General features: G+C 36.1%; 1 protein-coding gene across 1 annotated transcript; it reads left to right on the forward strand.

Annotated features, from left to right (window-relative positions):
• On the forward strand, positions 1-24,266 carry eEF2 (eukaryotic translation elongation factor 2). Its single transcript, XM_089252872.1, has 13 exons — positions 1-138; positions 4,347-4,561; positions 4,809-5,002; positions 5,940-6,148; positions 7,222-7,455; positions 8,998-9,250; positions 9,421-9,616; positions 10,571-10,829; positions 15,119-15,370; positions 16,650-16,859; positions 16,994-17,176; positions 17,267-17,399; positions 23,960-24,266. The coding sequence occupies exons 1-13, from the start codon at positions 136-138 to the stop codon at positions 24,151-24,153; spliced, it is 2,535 nt and encodes an 844-aa protein (XP_089108998.1). The 5' UTR covers positions 1-135; the 3' UTR covers positions 24,154-24,266.
• The last annotated feature ends 670 nt before the right edge of the window (positions 24,267-24,936 follow it).

Below are 24,936 nucleotides of genomic sequence, written 5' to 3' on the forward strand. Positions count from 1 at the left end.
CACGACCGAAACAAGAGGCAGAAGAGGAGGTGGCAACGCGTCGGTCCTAAATAATTCTCTTCGCTCCTAGTTCTTTAACTGCAATCGAGCGCAGTACTAAACTCGTCTAAAAGTCGACATCGAAAAGCCGCCAAAATGGTAATAATTTCATACCCATCCATTTTCAATCTCTTTCAATCCTTGAAAAGCTATTTCTTCCGGCCATTATTTCGTTCTCGCTTCTCTTTATTCCTTAGAAACGAACGCGCGGGGCTTGACCCTCCGACGAGTGCCGAGTTGGTACAATAAGCGATCGCCATTACTCAAATGTTTACGTGGGGGGCCATCAATCGAACGGCATGTTCGTGGCTGAATTTTAAATTTATCCTTTATTCGGGAAAGCGGGGAACGAATTAACGAGGGTCTAATACCGAGTAGCATCGGCCGAATAGTGCGGGATGATTTTGTTCAAATCGATCAACTTCCGGATCGATCGATCGGATTGTGAAACGTGGAATGTTTTGACATTTTCGGTCGGGGTTATGGTTTTATCGTTAATTATTTAAAGGAGGAAGCTTTTACTAAATACACTAAATGCACATTCGAACAATATTTCCATCTAGTTTTCTTGAGGGAAAATGGTAATAATTCATGTTTTATTGTTCGTAAAGGTGACGTTATCGTACATTATTCAGGAACACAATGTACGTACGTAACTCGAACGAAATCTATCAAATTTCGTGCTAATAATCTACCGAATGAAATGAGGGTCGCAAGTTAATATTGCGTTGAGACTCCCACCCTTGATACAAAACGTTTATTTTAAGTGGAAAAAATTATATTTACTCGTCTTAAACTTGCCTGCAATGAAATTTATGGGACCAAAGAATTCAATGCTTTACATCAGCGTTTCCCAAAGTGGGCAGGAATCGCTTGTTGGGGTGGGGGTTAGAAACTGTGGATTTAATATGGGATTGTATATGGTGGGTTGCCTCTCTTGAGTAGGTGGGGGCCATAAAACAAAGTTTCGGAGACTGCTCTACAGACTTGGTTAAAAGTACTCAAATTTTAAATATCTAATAATTCATATGGGCAGTGATGCCCAAACTGGGGGAAGCAGAGGCTGTAGAATCCCCTTTCAGAATAAATTTTGCTGGGGGAGGAGGGTTGCTGAGCCTCTGTATGTGCCACCACTCTTCTCTTCCCCACCCTTTTTGCGTTAAGAGCTGTACATCAGGGCTTGACAAATTGCAAAAAGATCTAGGTGCCTAACTATTTCCACGAAAAACAATAAAATAGTATGCCAGCTTCTATGGAGATATAATTGCCGGCTTTGTTAATGTCAGATACGCTGATATAAATTCCAAGAATTTGGTATTGTCCTTGGATTCTAATTTGATAACCAGACATGGGGAAATTTTGGGTGCAATATTTTTTAGTTGTCATAGTGACACGACACATGGGATTTGTCTTGCCCTGCTGATCATATGGGATAACTGACAACTCGATGTGTTTTTCTAATATTTTCATGTGATTCTACATTTCTTCTACCCATGTCATATGGTACTCCAGAATTGCTTTAATTCTGTATTCTGTTGGTTTTAGAAAAAGCATTTCAGCACACTGAAGGGCACATCAGTACACCAACTCTGTATTCTATCTCTAGGAACAAAGGCACATTTTGAGAGCGACTGGTACACCACTGTTTACATGTGTAGGTGGGAAAATTGATCTTTAACAGCTGTTAATAAGCCATTACAAGGGGAGAAAGTGACCATTCTCCCCACTCCATGTTTTCAAAAAACTATTGCAGTAGACTTACCATTACTGCACCGGCCAGATTATTATTTGGTATTTTTTAGATGAGTTTTCTTTGAGCATAGAAGAGGAAAACATGACACTGTGTAGTTTATATTTAAATGGGTTTTTTTCAATTGACTTCCAGTAATCTGGCACACTCTGGTCTGATATGTGCTGGATTAGTGAAGTCTACGGTATTAGGGTGGAGGTGGAAAATATTAGTTTCCCCATTTCAAGAGTCTATATTTGGGTGTGTTGGAACTTGACTCTGGAATAAGGCCCTCAAGGTTTATTTATTGGTATTAAAACCAAGAATTTTTTAAGTTATCTTTCATTTCAGCCTTGTTGCATTTGCTTTGTATTGTTTGCATTTTGATAGGCTCGATAATACATAACTTCTTTTCTAAGAACGTGTTTTCCATCACCCTTCTAACCATCAGATCAATCGCCAGTGGGTGGAGTTGGCTTTTCCTCATATTTTTTCTTTGGGATAGTAGAAATATGTTAACAGTACAAATAACAGAAAAAGACCTGTCTATTATGTGATTTTTCTTCTGTTTATTGCTGTGAGGGTAGAAAGCATCACCTGCATGAAATCTGATGAGGTGGGATTTCACAGGTTTGGCAATTTCCACTGTCAGTTATAATGTGGGTCAGTGAAATTTATAAATAATGGAAGGTATTTGGCAGTTTTCTTTACCGGTTCAGAAACTTGCATGTGGCTATATAGTGTCATCAATGGCAGTTGTGACCAAAGTTTAGTCTAAAGAGAAATGGTCCTAATGTTTTTCCCATTTTTTCCAGGATATATCCTTATCATAATAGTAGTGAAATCAAAATTTGTCATTCATATATTCCAATTTAGCAATCGCACACAAAAAATTTTAGGCATCATTATATATTTCATAGTCATCCTAGTGACCAGTCTGGGATTTGTCAAGCCCTGATTGTGGTAATCTTGTCATATGCGGTTATGGCAAATGCGACCTGTAAATAGCTATCACTTGCCAAGTGTAACATCTCTTAATTGCTGGCTCATCACCATTAGGACGTTCACACATCTTCCCAATGGGTTTTCAAATGCATCTTTTGAAAAACGAATGATTGCGAATGAACTTCCTTATGTAAAAAAACTTTGCATGAGGAACAAAAACAAGCTCTAATTATGGTAATGATATAAAATTCTGCATGACAGCAAAATGACTTCGGAACAGATGCAGTATGGTCCGCCACGACTTTGGCGACTTTTTTCTTGCGATAAGTCGCCAAGATCGTGATAATGCTTCTCTGGGTTGCCGTATTTTTTAACACTTTTCCGGTTTCGTTGGGTGATACTAGATGGCGCTAGCTTCGCCAAACAGGATTTTTTTTTTTCCTTTTGTTCGTCGCGTTTTTTCAAAAATTCTAAGCAGCCGTTGTTCTATTTCCAGCGCGTCTCTCTTTGATTATTATTCCTCCCTTCTGTAACTTACGTCATTACGGATTATTATCTACTGCTCAGGTTGTATCATACCGTTTTATTATTTTGTTGTATCATATCGTTTTATTTCGTTATATTTATTATTCATCCATTGCCATGCCTTCCGTTTTATTGGTTTATTATTTAAAATGAACCTACAGAATTTTTCATGCCCGGATCCGTTTATTAAAAAAGGGGTCCGGGTTTTAGTTTTAATGCATAGAATATTTATGCCCGGAATTCCTTATGTCCCGATCTTTTTATTAAAAAAATGGGCCAGGTGTAATTTTTTTAACTGATATTTTTTTCTATTTTTATGCTTGGTGGTTTCTATTATGTTTTGCACGCTGTTCTTTTTTTGATGCGTCCGTAGTGTCTGACGGCCTTGGCAACTCTTCGTCGGGCCATCAGACGCGTGGTGCTAAATAATCGCCAAGTGGCTGACCATACGACAGCTGTTCCAAATCCTGGGTTGCCATTTCAACTGAGAAATTGGTATTGGTGCAGAAAGTTTTTGTGTAGTTCCTAATTTGTTGGCTTGGCTTGGAGCAGCACAAAATGTTTGGAATTTAACAGCATATCTGCCAACACAAAACAAGGTCACTATACCATGAAAAAGTCAAAAGGTGCATTATTTTGGACCTTTTTCTGGCGCCTAGATTTTTTTCAGTTAGATGGCTTCCTTTTTTTGATTTTTCCCGATGAATCCACAAAAATTTGGTTTTTACAATCGCTCTGCTGATTGCACCAACCTTTCAGTAAAGTACTTGGAACTCCTTAGTTCAGCGGTTCTCAACCGATACTCATGGGGGGGGGTCCGTGGCCGCTCGAAGAAAATTAAAAAAAAAAACAATGTGAAAAAAATAATACTTTTGAATAAATAAAAAATAGGCCTACGGGGCTCCTCCATAGAAATTATATATTGGAAAGGGCTCAGCGGGTCACAAAAGATTGAGAACCGCTGCCCTAGTTTATTGGAATTCGATTCAATGTTCGATTCGGTTTTATGATTTTATTGATTGGCTGATAATAAAGGTTGAGCTCAGCGTGCTATTGACCTTTCTCTACTTCATATTGTCTCATTCTGAATGGAAAATTTTTCCCATAGGTAAACTTCACGGTAGATGAGATCAGGGATCTCATGAATAGAAAGAAAAACATACGTAACATGTCTGTTATTGCTCATGTTGACCATGGAAAGTCTACTCTCACAGATTCATTAGTTTCCAAGGCTGGTATCATTGCAGCCGCTAAAGCTGGAGAAATGAGATTCACCGATACAAGAAAGGATGAGCAGGAACGATGCATCACCATCAAGTCCACGTATGTATAGCGAACGTTTTTATCTTGAGGGAAATAGTTATTCGCAAAACATTAAATCTGATACCTATCACTATATAAACAAATGTTCTTTCCTCTGCCTTCACATATTTTAAAAGTTAAACTGACATCTATATTTGTTACAAGTGTTTATATATATTTTTAGTTACCAGAGCAATTTATTATGTGTCGCTATCAAATTTTTTTATCGTAGATGCACATTTAAATTATGTTGCCTTGTCTCTTCCAGTGCTATTTCTATGTATTTTGAATTGGCACAGAAAGACATGTGCTTCATCAAGGAAGATAACCAGAAAGAAAAAGACATCAGAGGTTTCTTGATAAATTTGATTGATTCGCCAGGTCACGTTGATTTTTCATCTGAAGTCACTGCAGCTCTCAGGGTCACCGATGGTGCTTTAGTGGTTGTTGATTGTGTCAGTGGTAAGAATGTGCTTCTTTATTTTTCAATCCCGAATGTTGTTGCTGATGTTAAGAATAGAAATGTTATGCTCTTGACATTTTGGAACAGCTGTAGTATAATCTCGTTCTGGAGAGGAAAATAAAGATTGCGATAAAGCACCAAAGGCCAAAAAGGATGCGGCATAAAGATGGGTGAAAACAGGCGATTCTAGACTGGGTTATAAATATCAAAACAATTATGAATTGTAATTTTTTAATCTAAACCATTATCACTAGTACTAAAGGTCTGGCAATTGACTATATTAATTATTAACTTACAATTATAAATTACAACTAATTAAATATTTAAAAAGCATTTTAATATGCTTGAATGAAATTTTTGCCCTTGTATTTTTTCAGTCGTGAGCCAATAAAATTTGATGAATCTCAGAAATAATTCCTTATAATGAGAAAGATTATTTTCTTGTTTAGATTTAATAATAAGACTCCCATTAATGTCTCTAAAAATAGGTCTGTTTTAAATTGTCACATCCATGTTAAATAATGGGTTAAATCAGAGGGATCTCAAACTTTTTACCTGCAGCGCCTCTTTCCTTAATCAGCACTTATTCACTGCTTCCTGTAGCAGTTTAACAGCGAATCTCTTTGTAAAAACTGTTGACTGGGCTCTTGCTTCGTAGCATTTCCGACAAAGGGTGGCAGCTCTCAGTTTGAGAATCCCGGCTACACCCCTCAAGAGAAGGAAAAATGTTCCTGTCTTAGTGTAAGCATTTGATTTGTATGTAGTTTGATTGATACGAACTTAAAATGTTATGTGTAAAGTTTGTTGAAAGACTGAGGTTTTAAGTTGTTTTCCTGTCTTGTAAAAATGCATCCTTGGTTCTTTTTTAATATTTATATTTTGAAAACCATTTCAGTGCTATATGTTTGCAATGTGTAAAATATTTCTCATTTCAAGGTGTATGTGTGCAAACAGAAACAGTGCTCCGTCAAGCAATCGCAGAGAGAATAAAGCCTGTATTATTTATGAATAAGATGGATTTGGCTTTGCTTACTCTTCAGTTGGAACAGGAAGATCTTTATCAAACATTTCAGCGTATCGTCGAGAATGTTAATGTCATCATTGCTACATATTCTGATGAAACTGGTCCCATGGGAGATATCAAGGTTAATTTCCCATTATTTCATACCAATTATATAAAAGCAACACGTTATCAATGACTTAGCTCCATACATTTCGTTATCTTCACTCGGACCGTGTTAACTTGTAGAGATTCAAAAAAGATCCAGGTGACAGCCAAGTTTTTTTGGGACAGCCACTCAAAGAATAGGATTCACTCACTCACAACAGCCTCTAAAGCCTGATGCTGTAACACTGGGGGGGGGGGGGGGGGTGTTATAAACTACAACTATAAATATTAGTGACAGACTAATAGAATCAAAACTATTACCTGTCTTTAGACTAAAAAGAACTTGTTAAATCCTTTTATGATTCAGTCTGTCAAGGCTGGCAATGTTTACTATGTCTCTATAGAATTCAGCTTATTCAAATTCCTGTATCTGTGTAATATATCTGATATCAACCACTGATGTTTGGTTGAAAGGCAGTCCATGCGGTATTAGCAGCAGAAAAGATTATCCATCCTCAGCTCTTATGTTTTGAAAACAATTTTGGGGGCTTGTAGGATATAGTCACCTTATAATGAAAACCTGGTACCTAAAAAATTCCAACTTTACAAGAAGAGCAACAAAAAAAAAGTGTCCTATTAAATAACATGTAAAGGGGTTTATTTTTTATTGATAGAGTGGATTGTTGCAGATTTTTTCTCTCTCAAAAGTTGTAACAGGCGAGATTTTATCAATATAAAATATATATCGAGGGACCCGGGTTCGACTCCCGGTAAAGGCAAATGAGTTTTTTCCTTCCTTAAAAAATTAACATCTCAAATAATAAATATCTCCACAACATCCAGTCTTCTGTATATCTTGAATATAAAACTCATTTTCAAAAAAATTGACATACAAGGTTTTCATAAGGTGGTATGTTTTTTCCCTCGGGAAAAGTTCAAGAAATTGATTATAAGAAAGTATACCGCAAATTCTGCAGAATTGTTTTGGAACATTTCCAAGCATTTTCTGACAACTATTTGTTTGCAGAATATAGTTTTTGTATAATTTGTATTGAAAAGTTGAAAGTGGTTGAAATATTGCCTTTGTTCATTCATTGTTTCTATCGACAGGTTGAACCATCCAGAGGGAATGTGGGATTTGGATCTGGATTACACGGTTGGGCCTTCACCTTGAAGCAGTTTGCAGAATTTTATGCTGAAAAATTCAAAATTGATGTTGAGAAACTAATGAACCGATTGTGGGGAGAGAACTTTTACAATCCCAGCACGAAAAAGTGGGCTAAGAAAATTGACGAAGGTTACAAGAGGGCTTTTGTTATGTTCATATTGGAACCTATATACAAAGTAAGTACATAGTTTTTTTCCCTACTCATGAAAGAAATCAGTGTTTTGAAATTGAGATTGCTTTAACATGGAAATGCGAAACCATTAGAAAATTGTTGAACATGGATTTTGGTGTAGATGTTCTTGGAATGTAACAGATTAAACTGTACAGAATTCAGGGAGTACGTTGCTATTGTTTAATCATCTTCCCCAACAGCAAATTGTCTGTTTAAAATTCCAAGAGTTATATGTAAACACAAGCTTTTGCAATAAACTTTTTAGCAATTTTTTTCTCTACGACAATTTTCATCAATATTAAGAACTCTATATGGTACTTTCATTACACCACAGGAGTACGAGGCTTATTTCAATTAATAACACATGATCACTTTAAAAATCAAGCTCCATAGACTCGTTAAAAAAATATTTATATAAAATTTCAACAGCTCCTGAAAAATTCTCTTTGTGATGTGGTGCCCTTTACTTCTGGCATAGATGTATTTCATATAGATGGTCAACTGAAATTTTTTTTCAAAACACATTCTTTCGGAGATGCTGTTTGGAAAAATAAGCCTTTTAACTAGTCTGTAGCTATTCAGTTGAATAATGCTTAGGTATTTGGCTGAATGTCTGTAAATCTAAGTACATCAAACTAATTTTTAAAAATGATAATTGGTATTTTTTACATAAATTAAAAATTCAGGTTATATATTTTATTGTGTGGTGTACATAAATCTTCTCCATATGTTAGGGTTATGTAGGGGTAAATTTCTAGGACACAGAAGACGTAAAATTTGAAATATATTCCTACTGCAATAAAGTGGAAGTGAGCATGACCCAATGAAGTTCATTAACTGAAGAATGTACCTCGATGAGAAACGTATTGAGCTACTGTAAAGGCCAAAGAAAAAACATCCAGAGGGGAAAAATAAGAAAATGAGTCTTAAATTTTATGATGCAGTCGAGTGTGAATAATGGTTGATATCTTGATCAGACATATAATTGATAAGTATTGAAAACAAAATTGATTGTGTAAGAAAATAGATTGTGAATATCAAAATATAATTTCGTGGTTTAATTTTGTTGTCAGTATTGTAACAAAAATCTTTCAATTACCAGTTTTTAAATATTTAAATAATAAATTGCCTACTTTAAATTCATTATCAATCATTTAAAATAGTCAATTTTTTAAATTAAAAGTAATTGTACTTAGGATAGTGAATTTTAAGAAAATTACTTGGCCAAATCACTATTCGTACCTTTCTGCTATTGGTTTAGGACAGCGGTTCTCAACCTTTTTCACCGGCGGAGCCTTGTTTGACTCAAAGAGCCCATTTTTGTACATAATTTTTATGGCAGAACCTTGTAGGCCACTTATTTATTTATCTATCAAATTTACTGATTTATATTTTCCTAGAGTCTCTGCGGAGCACCGGTTGAGAACCCCTGGTTTAGGACATGTACCAGACTTAAATGTCCCAATGGGCATGAAAGGGCTAATCCTATTAGTATGACTTATATCTGTATCAATAGTAGTCTGTATGACCTTGTATTGAATTTTAGGTTTTTGATGCCATAATGAATTATAAGAAAGAAGAAACTGCTCGTTTGTTAGAGAAACTGAATGTAGTATTGAAAGGAGATGATAAAGAAAAAGAAGGCAAGAACTTACTCAAGGTTGTCATGAGGACATGGCTGCCGGCTGGCGAAGCTTTGCTTCAGATGATAGCAATCCACCTGCCGTCACCAGTCACTGCACAGAAGTACAGGATGGAGATTCTCTATGAAGGTCCACAAGACGATGAAGCTGCCGTTGGTAAGAATAATTAAAAGCTACTGTAACTTTCCTATTTTGCTTTTAAAAAATCCCTTGTATTAAATTCTTGGAACCTTTTTTATTACTTTTCTTTATTGAGACACGCAAGAATTAATTAGTATTCGCTTATGTTGAATTCAGAAAATAATTGAATGAATTTATCTCCAAAGCCATTAAGAGCTGTGACCCTAATGGTCACTTGATGATGTATATATCCAAGATGGTGCCGACATCAGATAAAGGAAGATTCTATGCCTTCGGAAGAGTATTTTCTGGAACAGTCACATCTGGTCAGAAAGTCCGTATCATGGGGCCGAACTATACACCTGGAAAAAAAGAGGATTTGGCTGAAAAAGCCATTCAGAGGTTCGTTTCCAAGCGTCTTATTTTTTAATTTATTATTGCAGATAAAATTTAATTCTCAAAATTTTTATGTATTCATGCTCAACTTGTAAAATACAAACGGTTCTTGAAAAAATATTTTCATAATTATGTTGTGGAGAATGTTGGATTAGCTGGTCTGCTGTAAAAACGGAGGGGGTGGGCACAACTACATACTTTGTCGCTCACGTCAAACTAGCATTTTTGGTGTCCCTTCTAATATAGTGCCAGGTGACCAGACCCGCCTGCTCTCCCCCTAGTTGTATCCTGCGGATCACCAGTTTTTTTTTTTTGCCATACCAAACATTTTTGTCTGGGATAGTGAAATTAACTTAAATTGTCTGATTTTCATTATTAACTTATCTTAACCTAATTATCCAAGGCCTGATACGAAATGGAGATGCTGCATTTTGCATGCTCATTGCTTTTGTATTACTCATGCTTTGTAGTGAAGTTTAATATTATGTTCTGATTATGTGTTCAAGATTCGTATAAGCAAAGAATACAAAAATTTAAAAATCTAACTTTTTCATTCTGCTCATCTAAGTGACTGGTGTCAGACATGTGTTACGAATTAAGATTTATGATAGCAAAATCAAATTTGCGAAATTTGATCTCCAAGTTGGTTCGTAAAACAGATCCTCAAATGCTGAGAAACAGACAAGCTTTAAATCAGCCAATTCAATTGTTTCTTTTGAGTCAGATATTTAAGAATTTTTTATAATTTGACTCAAATTTCCCAGCAAGCCAGAAAGTGACTATCCTTGGGGTGCTGGTCTCCCACTGTTTCTCAGCATGCCGACGAATACAGTAATTAGTCCATTGTATTTTCATATGGATTATAATCTGTTTTTGTCTTGGTGTTTTCAAGCGGCTTAATTTGTTAGTTCTTTTTCCGTCACAATGACATTGTAACAAACTTTAATAATTTCTTTGCAGAACTGTTCTTATGATGGGTCGTTACGTAGAACCTATTGAGGATGTGCCGTGTGGAAACATTTGCGGTCTAGTTGGTGTTGATCAGTTTTTGGTCAAGACTGGCACGATCACAACTTTCAAGGAAGCTCATAACATGAGAGTGATGAAGTTTTCAGTCAGTCCTGTTGTCAGAGTTGCCGTGGAACCGATGCATCCCTCTGATCTGCCCAAGCTGGTGGAAGGACTGAAACGTTTGGCAAAGTCTGATCCCATGGTTCAGGTAATTCTCTCATTTTGTGAATTTTTGAAAAATTTAATGTATGGACTTTTATAAAATATCAAAATAAAAAATCTTGAGTCAAATCACGTTATAAGGACTTACCATATAAAGCACATTTTCAGTCTGTAATCATAATACAATATCTTATTAACACTTTCGGGTCTGAGTTATTTGGACTGTTTGTCCCTGTGGGCTGAGGGTTTTTGACACTTTCATGATTTTTCAAAAGTACTTGAAATATATATATCTCAACAGTTCTTTTAGCTAGAAATTTCACTTTTCTTCCATAATATAGCAGTTATTTAAGGGAAGGGTACTAATAATTAGTATTTAATGAGAAATAATTAAAAGTATGTTTGTTTTTAGCATTTGAAAAAAGTTCCACATAAGAAAACATTTTTTAACATCAAATTTCAAACGATTCTGAATAAAAACTTATTTAAATGTGAATATCTAAAATTGGGGTTTTCATTAAAAAAAATATCATCAAATGTGGCTACCTTACCTAGGAAGAGAAAGACAAATGTGTTTCAACTGTACTTCTATATCATTTCATAAAGCTACAAGCTACATCCATTGGCTGCTGTTATTTATATATAGCAACTTTTTTGGAACTAGAAGATTTATAGATTAATTTTAAAAACAATGGGAACACTTAGTCATTTTATAGCTATTAGACAGGGATGGGATTGCTGCGCCATTGGCAATTTCCTGCTACATACTGCGCCGTAATGTTGATTTTCCGAGAAAATTTGGTGCTTCTGTGCCAATTGGGGTTCTCCGAAATATCCCTCTTTAACTTTAGCTTTTGATGACGTCATTTGAATTATGCTGTGACGTCAACCTCGGCGTTGCTACTGTAACTTATACAGGGGTGGGAACTCTGTGCCGAAATTTACATCTTGCGCCATTTTGCTCCAATTGGGTATTTTCGTATTTTTCTGTGCCAAATAGCGAATTTTGCTTCAGTATGCCCGGAATTTTGTAAAGGACGTCAAAAGATTGTTGTTCCTACTTGCCACGAAACGATTCTTTCCGAAAAGAGCGTGTTTTATTTCACTGTACTTCAACTATCGCCGTATTTAAATTATCTGGCCCATCATCAGGCTTTCCATCACGAAACCCCAATAATATCCGTGATCATGCAATTGAGGATGGTTTGCAATGGTCTTTCAGCTTTAAAGTGCAAATGCAAGTCAGTTTCCGTTTTCAAAAAAAAAAGTCTCCACTGGAAGCAGCAGAAATTACTGTAGTCGATCGTCATTGCGTCAAATCCCGATGTTTCGTAAAAAAAATATTCAGGGGGTGAAAAGAGCATGTCCGCTGAATTATGATTGCTAATTTAGAAACTTTGCCAAATACCGAGTGTTAAATCGTCAAATAGCGTGTCATTACGTCAATCTCGCCAAATAACGTGTCATATCGCCAATCTCGCCAAATAATGAGTGCTGAATCGCCAACCATCATGTTGATTCTTTCGAAATTCTTTCCCATTTTGCATTAATTTCTTTCTGAGTATAAACAAATTGAAAACTTGATATAGAGAGAGAATTTAACATCTATAAAGACTAGAAAATATTTAGCCCATTTGAAGGGCTGCTGTTCCAGACAGCAAATAGTGCCCTCAGTAAGCAAAAATCATCTTAAATAGAGTGGTGCGAAAAATTTTATGACAGACTTTCAAACAAGGTGTCAAAAGCCTGCAACACCAAAAAACAAGCTGATGAAAAGATGTTTGATAACAAAAGACGGTGCAGTTTTATTTTGAAAAGGGATGAGGGTTAACGAAAATGTTAATTTTGCTGCTCCAATTTATAAATATCTGCTCCGAATCCTATATTTTGTTGCTCCAAAACTGCTCCGAATCCACAATTTTGCTGTTCTGAAATGGACTTTGTCACTTCCCACCTCTGCTTATAGAAAACCTTTGTGTGTGTGTGTTCCGGTTTTTTTTTTTGTAGAATTCATCAAGATAACCAGTTCTGCCAAGGTTTCCTGCATTTGGGTGTAAAAATAGTGTCTGTATTGCAGATTCCAAAAACCCGCGTCGTCTCCGATTGATTAAAAAAATAATTTCGAGCTAAAAAAAGTCGGGGGGGGGGGGGTTTAACCAATCAGACGCTGCGGGTTTTCGGAATCCGAAATGCGGACGCACTATGTTTGCACCATCGAGCTGAAGGGAGTAATGACTTGTCAGCGGTCTTCGCCTTGGCAGTGTTGAGAACGTCGTCCGTAACATCATTCATCGGAAGATCGCGTGACTGTGAAAACACGCTTAATCCCCGTTAAGCGTTATGCCATAATTTTCTTATGGCATAAATAGGAGATTAAAACAATAAATGAAAGAAATTATTTCAGCATCGATGAGAATTCCAAAATTAAAGAATTTCTAGAATTAATGAAATAGATAATTTCAGTTCCAAAATAAGAGTGATAATTCCAGCATTAATGAAAGATAATTCCAGCATTAATGAAAGAGGTAATTAACATTGAAAGAATTCCAGAATTAATGGAAGAAAAATTCTAGTTTTAATGAAAAGGAATTTCAGTTCCATTAATGCTGGAATGAAAGTTCCAGCATTAATGAAAGAAGAAATAATAAAAAATAATTTCAGCATTAGTGAAAGAAATAATTAATAAAGGAAATAATTCCAGAGTTAATGAAAAAGATAATTCAGTATTGATTCTCAGAAGTAAGGAGTCCAGATCAACTCATCTCGACTGCATCAAATCCAGGAATTCCTCTCAGATAAGTGTTTTGGTGAAAACTGTTTCTGAAAGAAGCATCGGAACTTTTAAATAGCTTTCTGACATTATTTGAAAAAGAGTCCCTTATACATACACATTTTGTATGATGAGCTAGGAGCTCTTGTTGGAAAAATTATGGCACGTTTCTTAATAAAATCTTATCTGAACATATTCAGAATGTTAGAATTTCTGAGCTTCAGAATTTAGCTATAGAAAGCAGTGAGAACTGGTGGAAAAATGTGGTTGTTGGTGCTGAAATAAAATCCAATCTTGCTGAGCTGGGGAATGCTCTCAACAAAAAATTTCTATTAGGTGCTAGATCATCAAGCACTTGCTTAAAGTTTTACCTTCTGAGAACACCATGCTGGAAAAAAGTGTTTGCATCCCGTTTTCTGACTGGAAAACTCTTCAATATCATGTATTAAGTACATTGTTTCAAAGCTACCGCAAGTTGTTTGTGCTTCAGATGCCCCTGTTCTCTTAGATGAATGGATTTCTCTGCAGCGTGAAGATATACATGTGAGTTATCAAAGGTTAGATAAGTATTAGGGATTTATATTTGTGATCTAAAATACTTGGAAGTGCAAAGTTCAAAATTTTGCTTGTGCTCGTCAAAGCCTTATGTTTTGTCAACATGGAAATGCAGATTGCGAGAGGGGCTTTAGTGTAAACAAACATTTCCTGCAACATAGATCAAATCTTTCAATTAAAAGTATCAATGGCATTAAGCAAATAAAATCTTATGTACAGCGTTCTTGAGATGCTAAAGATATTGATGTCGATGCCAATCTTTTGAAAGCTGTTCACAGCTCGCATCAGAAGTACCAATACAGGCTTCGGCACCAAAAAACTTTTGATAAGAACGTTCTACGACCAGATGAGAATCAAAGACTAAAAGCAGAAGAAAGGGAGTTGAAATGCAGTTAACAAAAACTATGCTGCTGAACACTGCAGAGAAAACACTAGAGGTGTGGATAAAGAGAAAACACTTTGTAGACATGGAAAGTGGGCAAGTTGTGTAGTGTTCTTGAGAAATTGGAGGTAAACAGTCAACAAAATATCATGAGGGTTTTTTTTTTTTTAATGTATGCTTATTTGTTTGATTTGTAAACTTTTTCTCCCTATGCCCAGCTTGGATTATGATTAATTTTTACGTCCCTACAAGTGGATGCAAGTTTTATCAAACATATAAAACTGATTTTTGATGCCGGAACCCTATAAATGTTCAAAATTTAATAATCTGATTATCTTGGTTCAGAAATTTTTTATTTTTGACAAAGATAAGTGATTCTGCACACTGCTCCGAATTCACATATTGCTGTTCGGAAACATTAAATTTACTGCTCCAAAAAGAGTCGACAGCAATCCTATCCCTGTATTAGCGTTAAAAGCCCAAGTCTGACTCTAACAAAACGGCATCCCGAGTCAGGTTCGGGCTTAGACCCGAAAGTGTTAAGAAGGGGTATAAAAATATAATTTATGTTTGGAATTTAGTAAGTTGACAACATATTGACATGCAACAATTTGAATCTTTATCGCAGTGTATTATTGAAGAGTCTGGTGAGCACATCGTCGCTGGAGCTGGCGAACTTCATCTTGAGATCTGTTTGAAGGATTTGGAAGAAGATCATGCCTGCATTCCACTGAAGAAAACAGACCCTGTGGTGTCATACAGAGAGAGCGTGTCGGAAGAATCCAGCATCACTTGTCTATCTAAATCTCCCAACAAACACAATCGTCTTTACATGAAGGCTGTGCCCATGCAAGATGGTTTGCCCGAGGACATTGATAAGGTAAGGCTGCAGATTATTACAAATCTGATTCGTTTTTGGGGGGGGGGGCTAAGCAACTGATTAACATATGACTGATGATATTCATTCTCTTAGATTTCATGATAAAATAAAACTATACAAATGGGTTTTATAGTGTTCATACAGTTTTGTTGAATTTGGTTTTAGTTCAGGATGTAATTCAACCCTTACCTGGCATTGTGAAAATTCTATGCATAACTAGCGTTGTGGTGTCATTTTGACCCCTGCAAGTACAAATGCATTTAAAAAATCTGTTTTCATCGGTGGTTTTTACATTTCATTTATCTGACATGAATGTCGCTCTCCACTTGTTAATACAAGATATACAGAAGACTGGATGTTGTGAAGATATTTATTATTAGAGATGTTGATTTTTTTTTTTTTTTTTTTTTTTTTTAAGGAAGGAAAAAACTCATCTCTGCCTCTACCGGGAGTCGAACCCGGGTCCCTCGATTGCCGGACGAGTGCTCTGACCACTAAGCTCTCCTCTGTAGCTTAGTGGTCAGAGCACTCGTCCGGCAATCGAGGGACCCGGGTTCGACTCCCGGTAGAGGCAGAGATGAGTTTTTTCCTTCCTTAAAAAAAAAAAAAAAAAAATCAACATCTCTAATAATAAATATCTTCACAACATCCAGTCTTCTGTATATCTTGTATTTCATTTATCTGTTGAATTAAAGAATTGAAAAATTTAGTCTTTATTATTTTCCTCAATGATCTTTTACTAAGACACTCGTTCAAAAGAAATGGAGGGGTACATTACTTTTGTTTTAATTTTTTTAAAACTAATCAAATTTTTTGAATGTAAATTTCCATGATTAAAAAATTAACATATGTTGGAAATGCTCGGAAAATGAAATTTACAAATTCTAATATTTTTTTACCGTATTTTCACAAGTATCAAAGTCAGTCCTTGAAAACACAGCAGCAGTCAGACAAAAAAAAAAAGCCTTAAGCGAGTGGTGTGGTAGTCATTTTGTCTCCTGCAGAAACTTTCATCAATGATATGAAGGGGAGAAAAAACTAGAACATCGTAAATTTTTCAAACACGTGTAAATGACGCTTGAAAGGTACTGAAAATAAGATGGTCCAGATGTATTTTTCTCAAGAGGTGGCAAGGTGAGCACTGTGTGGGGTATGAAATGACCTTACCACTCCAGTTGAGAGACTTGCAACATGTTTTTAAAATGTTATTTTGATCTGTCCTGTTGAGCACATTGGTTGGCAATCTGTTTCAATCAAATTTTTACTTATATAATTTTAGGGTACTGTAAACCAAAAAGATGATTTCAAAGCTCGTGCTCGTTATCTTGCCGAGAAATATGATTGGGATGCATCAGAAGCAAGAAAAATTTGGTGCTTTGGACCTGAAGGAACAGGACCTAACCTTCTCGTTGATGTCACTAAAGGTGTACAATACTTGAACGAAATCAAGGACAGCGTCATTGCTGGGTTTCAATGGGCAACCAAAGAGGTGATTTTTTTTTCATTGCTTGAAAACCAAATGTTTTGGGCTAGTTAGTTATCTGAAACAGGTGGTTTGTGGGAACTGATCGATTGAAAATTTTTTTTTTTGAGCTATTGAAAAAATTGAATTTCGTCTTCTAGAGCGTTTTGTGTGAAGAAAACATGCGAGGTGTCCGCTTTAACATCTATGACGTTACGCTTCATGCTGATGCAATCCACAGAGGTGGTGGACAAATCATTCCAACAGCTAGACGATGCTTCTATGCTTGCATGCTGACAGCCGAACCCCGTGTCATGGAGCCTGTCTACTTAGTTGAAATTCAGGTCTGTTTTATTTTTGTATTTCAAACTGAATAAATAACATATCGTAACTTGTGATGTAGATATTGAAATTTAATGTTTTTTTCCCTTTAGTGCCCAGAATCCGCAGTAGGTGGTATCTATGGTGTGTTAAATAGACGACGTGGTATTGTCTTTGAAGAAGCGCAGGTTGCTGGAACACCCATGTTCATAGTTAAGGCATATCTGCCTGTCAACGAATCTTTCGGTAAGTTAGGCCTTTATCGCTAGTAGAATAAAAAATCTTTGTTATCGATTGCATGTTCGAACTTGCTTCACTGATTTGTCAATCATGCTCTTGATTAAATTACTTTGACTGTAGGGCGACAAATCTAAAAAAATTTAAGTGTCGGAAAAACATTGCTTAGTTCCCTTTTTTGAAAAATTTTTTCTCCATGCATTTAACATGAATGTGCTGCTGTCTATTGATAAAAGTGTGTAGATAATATAGGAAATCAAGAGCATTGCACTACATATAAAAAATTCACATTATTCCTTTGTTTGAAATCTCAATTTTCTGCAACACTGAGAATCTTACTTAGAATTAAAATCACTAAGAATTTTTTACATTAAAATCAGCCCACACTCAGAGGAAAAATTATCTGAAGTTGATCAGAGTTTTCGTCAGTAAGGGCCACCTGATGTAAAGCTGGTATTACACTAACCTCGACAAATGTAACCAGACAGCATAACTATTATACTCGGATGTATACAACTGATAAGCTTATTGGTAGCATTTGTCAAGTTTTTGCAAAAGAACTTTTATAAAACTGTTATAACTATTACTAGTGTGGCCTAAAACAAAATTTCCCTTTTCATTATATTTTCCCCACACATGCACAACAAATGTGTTGCCATTTATTGATGGAAATAAAATTTATCTATATACATGGTGCATAGTAACGGCATATGGCATTTTACTGGGAACCATTGATCCCAGGTGCATACTTCCAATTAGAAAAGTATCCAAATAAGGCATAGTACTCGGGTATGCCATTTATGGTGCAAAGGGTTGTGGAGCTCTTAAAATAAAGTTTACTTTTTTGTACAGTCCCTCTGTGTGCCAATAAACCCAATTATAAAGTTGCCTCGTCTCCTGATGCCAGCAAAAATAATTCCATGTTTCTAAGTGCAATATTCACCAAGATATTTTGAAAATGGCGGGAAAGATGAAAGATGGAGAAAATAGTTTTTCTGCCAAAAAAATTTTATTTTAAACTATACAACCCCTTTTTATGAAACAAGAATGACGAGTTCTACACATGATTTGGATATTTTTCTAATTGGATCAACGGTTGGACAGAAAAATATCACCCTGTATATATAGTTGCCTTTCTCATTTGTTTGAATGCAATTTCCTTTAAACTCTAAAAAAATGAGGGAAATTATTTTAAAACTTTTACATGCCTCAGGCAATAGATTTTTCCGGCTTACTGTCCGTAATACCCGATTTACTGTCTTGTTTTTGTAAAGTACTTTATACCTTGTCATTGGCATTATTGTTTTCATCGAGGTTGGGTGAAATTATTGATGAACAGAGCTGGGTATTTCAATACTCTTAATTTTTTTAGTTTAAAAACTTTGATCAGGGGTGGGAACTCTGTGCCAATTGCGGCGCACTTCGCCAAAACTAATATCCTGCGCCATTCTGCTCCAATAGCGTATTTTTGAATTTTTCTGCGCCAAATAGCGAATTTTGCTTCAGTATGCCCGGCATTTCGGACACAAAAAATTTTTGTTCTTGCTAGCCACGAAACGTTTCTTTACGAGAAAAGCGTGTTTTATTCCACTATACTTAAACTATCGCCCCTGATTGGGCTTTCCATCGCGAAACCCTGATATTGTCCGTGATCGTGGAACTGAAGATGGTTTGCAATGCCTTTCAGCTTTAAAGTGCAAATTCGAGTGTTTCCGTTTAAAAAAAAAGGTCGTCACTGGAAGCAGCAGAAATTACTGTAGTTGATTTGTGTTAAATCCCGATGTTTCGTGAAAAAAATTTTCATTCCGGGAGTAAAAAGCGCATGTCTGCCGAAGTACGAATGTTAGTTTAGAAACTTTGCCGAATAACGCGCGTTAAATCGCCAATGTTGCCGAATAACGAGTGGTAAATCGTCAATCTCGCCAAATAGTGAGTGTCAGATCGCCAAGCGTCGAGTTGATTCTTTCAAAATTCTCTCCCATTTTGCAACAATTTCTTTCCAAGTATAAAAAAATTAAAAACTAATTAAAAAAAATTAATTTTTTTTTAGCTCATTTGAAGTGCTGCTGTTCAAGGCAGCAAATAGTGCCCTCAGTAAGCAAAAATCATCTTAAATAGACGGATGCTAAGCAAAAAATTTTATGACAGCCGCTCTTTCAAACAAGGTGTCAAAAGCCTAAAACACCAAAAACAAAAATCAAGCTGACGATAACAAAAAATAGTGCAGTTTTATTTTGAAAAGGGTTGAGGGTTAACGAAAATATTCTTGTTAATTTCACTGCTCCAATTTATAAATATCTGCTCAGAATCCCATATTTTGCTGTTCCAAATCCTGAATATTGCTGCTCCGAAATGGACTTAGTCACTTCCCACCCCTGACTTTGGTTGATCTCATAATCGAAATTTTAATTAAATTGATTCTTTTTGAAGACTTGCGATCAGTTTTACTCGTTTAACCCTTTGAGGGGCACTATATAAAAAAAATTTTTTTTGGATGAACTAACTTCATATACTTGATACATAGGACTCATATAAATATGTTTTGCAACTATTATTTTATTTTCATCAAAATCCAGCGAACAACAGGTGGTCGCACAGTGGGGACACCGCACACCTAGAACACTGAAAGCTTCCCTAGGGTGTAATGCAAGAAAAGCAACATTTTGTTTGAAAAATTCCCTTTCTACCGATTTTGTAGGCCAAAATAATCAACATAAGCCTATTGATAGCTGGTAAATCTTTTTCAATGAGGTGGCAGTGTAAATTTTCCTTCTTGAGTGGCATATAAATTTATTCGAAATGCCAAATTTTCCATCAGTGGCACTGAAAAAAACAATAAGAACATCAAGATTGGCGATGTATCCGGCATTGGTATAATTTACTGAGATGGTCCCACTTCTTCCTTGAAATCTAGGTTTTGGTTTTTTCTCCTGAACCATATGAAATAGTAGAGGGGATCCAGGCATTGGGCAGTGTATACATCAGCATCATTTTCGCGATAATCCATGCAGTAAGCTTTGTTTTATTTTCTTTATCTGGTGTATCATCAGATGCATTAGACTCCAGATCAGAGAGAAGCTCTGAAATTAGTATAATATTGCTTCAACTGTACTTAGGAATTTTATAGGCATTTCACCACCAATAAAAGTAATAAATGCCCAATAATCGGTTGTGAAGAGGGGGAGGGGGGACTCAAGGCGAAATAAATTCCAGAAAATAAAATTAAAGCAGTAGAGAGAGCATAGAAAGTAGTCATCAAAAGAAAAAGCTGCTCTAAAACCACTAGAATGAAAGAATGGTTATGCGTGGGACAAAAAAATAACATATGTTGTGTCTTCCATTCTAACCCCCGAAATTTCCACCACAAATACACATCTGAGATGTTTCAACACCATTGCTGCTGTCACCCATTTCCTAATAAACAAGAAAGAGAGGAGGAAATGAAAAAAAACAAGGTCGCTTCGTCTCGAGAGGTGGTTTCACACTGACGTCACTTGGTGTATCTCATTGCTCTAGGTGTGCGGTGTCCTCAGTATGGAACCACCTTTTTAAAACTTTCATAATTTGATTTTAAACTATTCTTAAGTTTATTGAATGGCTTGATTTCAACAAATAGGGCAAAATCTATAAAAAACCATCAATTTTTGAAAAAAAATTTTTTTATTAGGAAATAAATTTTAAAACAAGTACCATAAAAATAGACAAAATGGCGGATTTTTTTACCAATTGCAAAACAAAACCAGTATGATGCTGCCATCTCTGACAGAAAATCTAAATCTTAAGCTATTTAATAAGATTTAAATGATTACCGTGCGAAAAGTAGTTATTTTTTGGTGGAATTTTGAAAAGGTGGTTTCGCTATGGGGACGCCGCGCCGGAAAGGGTTAATGAAGTATTTATTGCAATAGCGATCTACAGCAGGAATGCGGCTTTGCTTCTTAAACATGGTTCGTACGGTCCTTGAAAAAAAAGTTCATTTTCAAGGCCTTGAAAATCGATGAGAGTCCTTGAAAAAGAAATTTTTAAGAATTCTGTGAGAGTCCTTGAAAAATTTGTTTTTTCCGAAATAGTTTTCGGCACTTTTTTTTTTTACTCCGTAAGTGACGCCCTATAACCCTGGATAATTGGATTTAAAGCAAGTTTTTTCCCCATTATTCTTAAGCCGGGTTTTCGTAGGAGCAGGTTCTCTGTGCCGCGTGCAAAGTGAATCGCCCAGCGTGACACGCCGCCCACTCACCAATAATACAAGTTCGACTATTTTCCTAGAGAGTGCAACAAGCCTCACGGCAGTGTTTTACGTCGGGTGTGATTGGCCGACTGCTGCTGGAGGAGTCAAATGCGTTGTGCACCACTCGTTTTACCGATCTTCATTTTTGTTTTCTTTCACTTCCCTTCAAGCCGGAGTATGCAAATGACAGAGTAGCTGATGCGGCATTGTAGAAATACACAAACGCGTATTGTGATTATGTAACACGTTTCTGTTGACGCGAAATGATCCAGTTCGGTTCATGCGGTGCCAAAAACCTATGTTGGAATGTTTTTTCCCGTTTTATTATCTGTGCACGTGGAACCGCTGGGCCCGACGCAATATGTACCGGTAAATCACGGGCGGCGTGCTCGGCTTTATACTGTAGGCTGGTTTTTTTCCGCATGTATGTCGGGATTGTTGTTTTTCTCCCTGAGATTGCCGGTTGTTATTTGTCGCCTGTTTTATTTTTTTTTTATGATCGTAAATGATCTTGTTTTTTTCCTTGCAACTTTTATGGAATAAAAGCTAGTGTTCAAAATGAACTTCCGATCGTTGTTTTTTTTTCTTCAGCTCAGTCGGCACGCTCTGGCCCCCAACAACCCACTTCTAGGAAAACCTGGCTTTATGGTAGCATGTATCCTGCGATCGTATGTAGACGTATTTGGAGTTGTTGGAAGTCATTAAACTTTTGTACTAGGTATTTTTTCTGGAGGACTTAGGAAACTTTTTTTTCTAAGATATTGATTTCTCAATTTTTGCCAAAATAATTTCAGCCTTTCGGTCCGTAAGTGAGCGAAGCTTCCTCTGATTACTGTCAATCATAGGCGGAGATTGACTTGGAAGCCTGGGGGGGGCACGATGATGTCAATTCATATATGCATATATACATTAGATCAGTCAACTTCACCTTTCACGCTAGGCCCCCCCCCCCCCCCCCCCCCCCGTATCTCCGCCCATACTGTCAAGAAAATATTTATTTGGAAGTGATGTGGAGAGCTTGTACAAGGTTCTTTAAAGAAAGAAAACAAAAAATGAGTAGCAAGTGTGTGTACTTTTAATTACTTGTGGCTGAAAAATCCCTTCTATCCAGATTGGTTGCTGAATGTGCCAGACAAAAATGCCGCCAAATGCGAGCTGTTCTTCAATGGGTGAATCGGCGCTGAAATCCATTGAGCTTATATTACTGGAGGGAGTATGGCGCAGGGCCATAACTAGGATTTTTGTATTGTCTTGCCGCTCCCACCAATTCGGAATTCGATAATTTTATAACTGTGTTCACCTAAAAATTGCCACCCGGGGCAGTTGCCGCCCCCCCCCCCCTCCCTGTAGTACAACTCCTTAAGACACGATGTCGTCTTATTCTGTAGTACCGGTGCTGGTATGAAGTCAGTGGCCTACATCAATCCTTGGAAGATCATGTGATGCGTTGAATGCCGGCGCATTTCCGTTATTTTCTAATGGCATCCATAGTTGTTTAAAACAATAAATGAAAGAAATAATTTCAGTATCGATACGATTCCAAAATTAATGAGAGGTAGTTCCAGAATTAATGAAAGAAAAATTAGAATTAATGAAAGATAATTCCAAAATTAATGAAAGACAACTTCAGCATTGATAAAAGAATTCCAAAATTGATAAAGCAATAATTTCAGAATTAATGAAATTTTAGAATTGATGAAATAATTCCAGAATTGAAAGAAATAATTTTTCTTTTTCTTTAGAATTCTATTTTTTTTAGTCTTTAAAAGACAATTAATTATAATATTTAGACTAAACTATATTTCAATGGGGAAATTGACAGGCACGAACTGTGTTATTCAATGTGTCATATGTTTTGTATGATATATATGTGTATGTGGCCTCCTTTATTTATTACGGATAATGTGAAATAAAGTAGATAGAAATGTCATCTCTGAAAGTTTCAATCAAAATTAAATATGCGCCTATTCATGTGAAAAATATGCGTTTGTAAAAAAGTCCTTGAATTTTTAAGTTTTACCTTGAAAAGTGCTTGAATAGTCCTTAAATATTTTTTTTTGTTGGAAGAGTATGAACCATGTTAAATGTTTTATATAAGTTAAAATGTGGGCTTAGTGGTGGAGAAAATTAGAAGCTAAATGATGCAAATACATTATTCAAGCATGAATAGATGTCGATTCTGGGACAAATTTATTTTCCTATTTTTACATAATTTGTCAATGAATTTAATGACATGAAGGGGAAAAAACGTGAAATTATATCTATTGTTAATTTATATTTCTTTAGGTACGTTTAATTGCCACTGAGGAAAAAACTGATCATCGTTGCTTATATTTTTTAGGATTTACCGCTGATCTTAGATCCAACACTGGAGGCCAGGCATTTCCACAGTGCGTGTTTGATCACTGGCAAATCTTGCCCGGAGATCCCCTGGATGGCAAGTCCAGGCCCTACAACATCATCATGGAAACAAGAAAGAGGAAGGGACTGAAAGAAACGTTACCAGATCTTGACCAGTATTTAGATAAGCTATAAAGGAGGACTGATTAATAGTATACGCTTTTCAGGGGGAAGGAAAGAAAAAAGCAGCTGCAGTAATTTGTAAATCTGGATGGCTGAACAACCCTAAATAAATTAAATATAACTTATGGTTTATTTGTTTTTTTTTTTAATCTGTATTTTGTGTGGAAGAAAATCTTTTCCCTCTCTCTACAACCTACAAAAAACTCATTTCTCAACAAAACAGAATCTCTTCTAATATTAACACTGCATTTTTTTTTAGTGGGTGTTTTTCAATTGTGTTTATCATGGGTTAACTTATCACCTCTTTCTAGAAATAAACAAAATATCATTATGGGTCTGACCCCTTTGCCATAGCTGCCAAGTCTCCCGAATTTTAGCTTCATCCCTCGACCTCCCGAAAAGTTCTTAAATCTTCCGAATTTTTACGAAAATCTCAAAAAAATTTTATTTGCCCCTAAAAATTCCCTACTTCATTAAAAAAAATTCCCCACTTCTGAAAACAATCCCTAAGGAATTTCTTGTGGAGCAAAGTCTTTTGCCTCTGTTTTTTCCCCCTTTCGAAATGACGTCACACGCCATAAATGGGGAAATTCCTTTCTTTTTAACCGTTTACTGATTCTTGAAGGATACTGGGAGGTTCGTGAAAATAACCTATTTTTGCTTTCTGAAATGGACTTGTCCAAACTTTCACCTCTCACCTAATCCCCCGTCCTTCCATTCAGTTCCTATTCATGCCGGCCACAGCGTTGCTGTTCATTTTTTCGTTTCAAGATACCCTGTGGAGACAAATTGTAA

This window comes from Pholcus phalangioides, unplaced genomic scaffold (assembly GCF_987345545.1).
Source record: "Pholcus phalangioides strain wild (caught in Gottingen) unplaced genomic scaffold, Ppha-v1.0 ptg000031l_1, whole genome shotgun sequence".
Classification (NCBI taxonomy): domain Eukaryota; kingdom Metazoa; phylum Arthropoda; class Arachnida; order Araneae; family Pholcidae; genus Pholcus; species Pholcus phalangioides.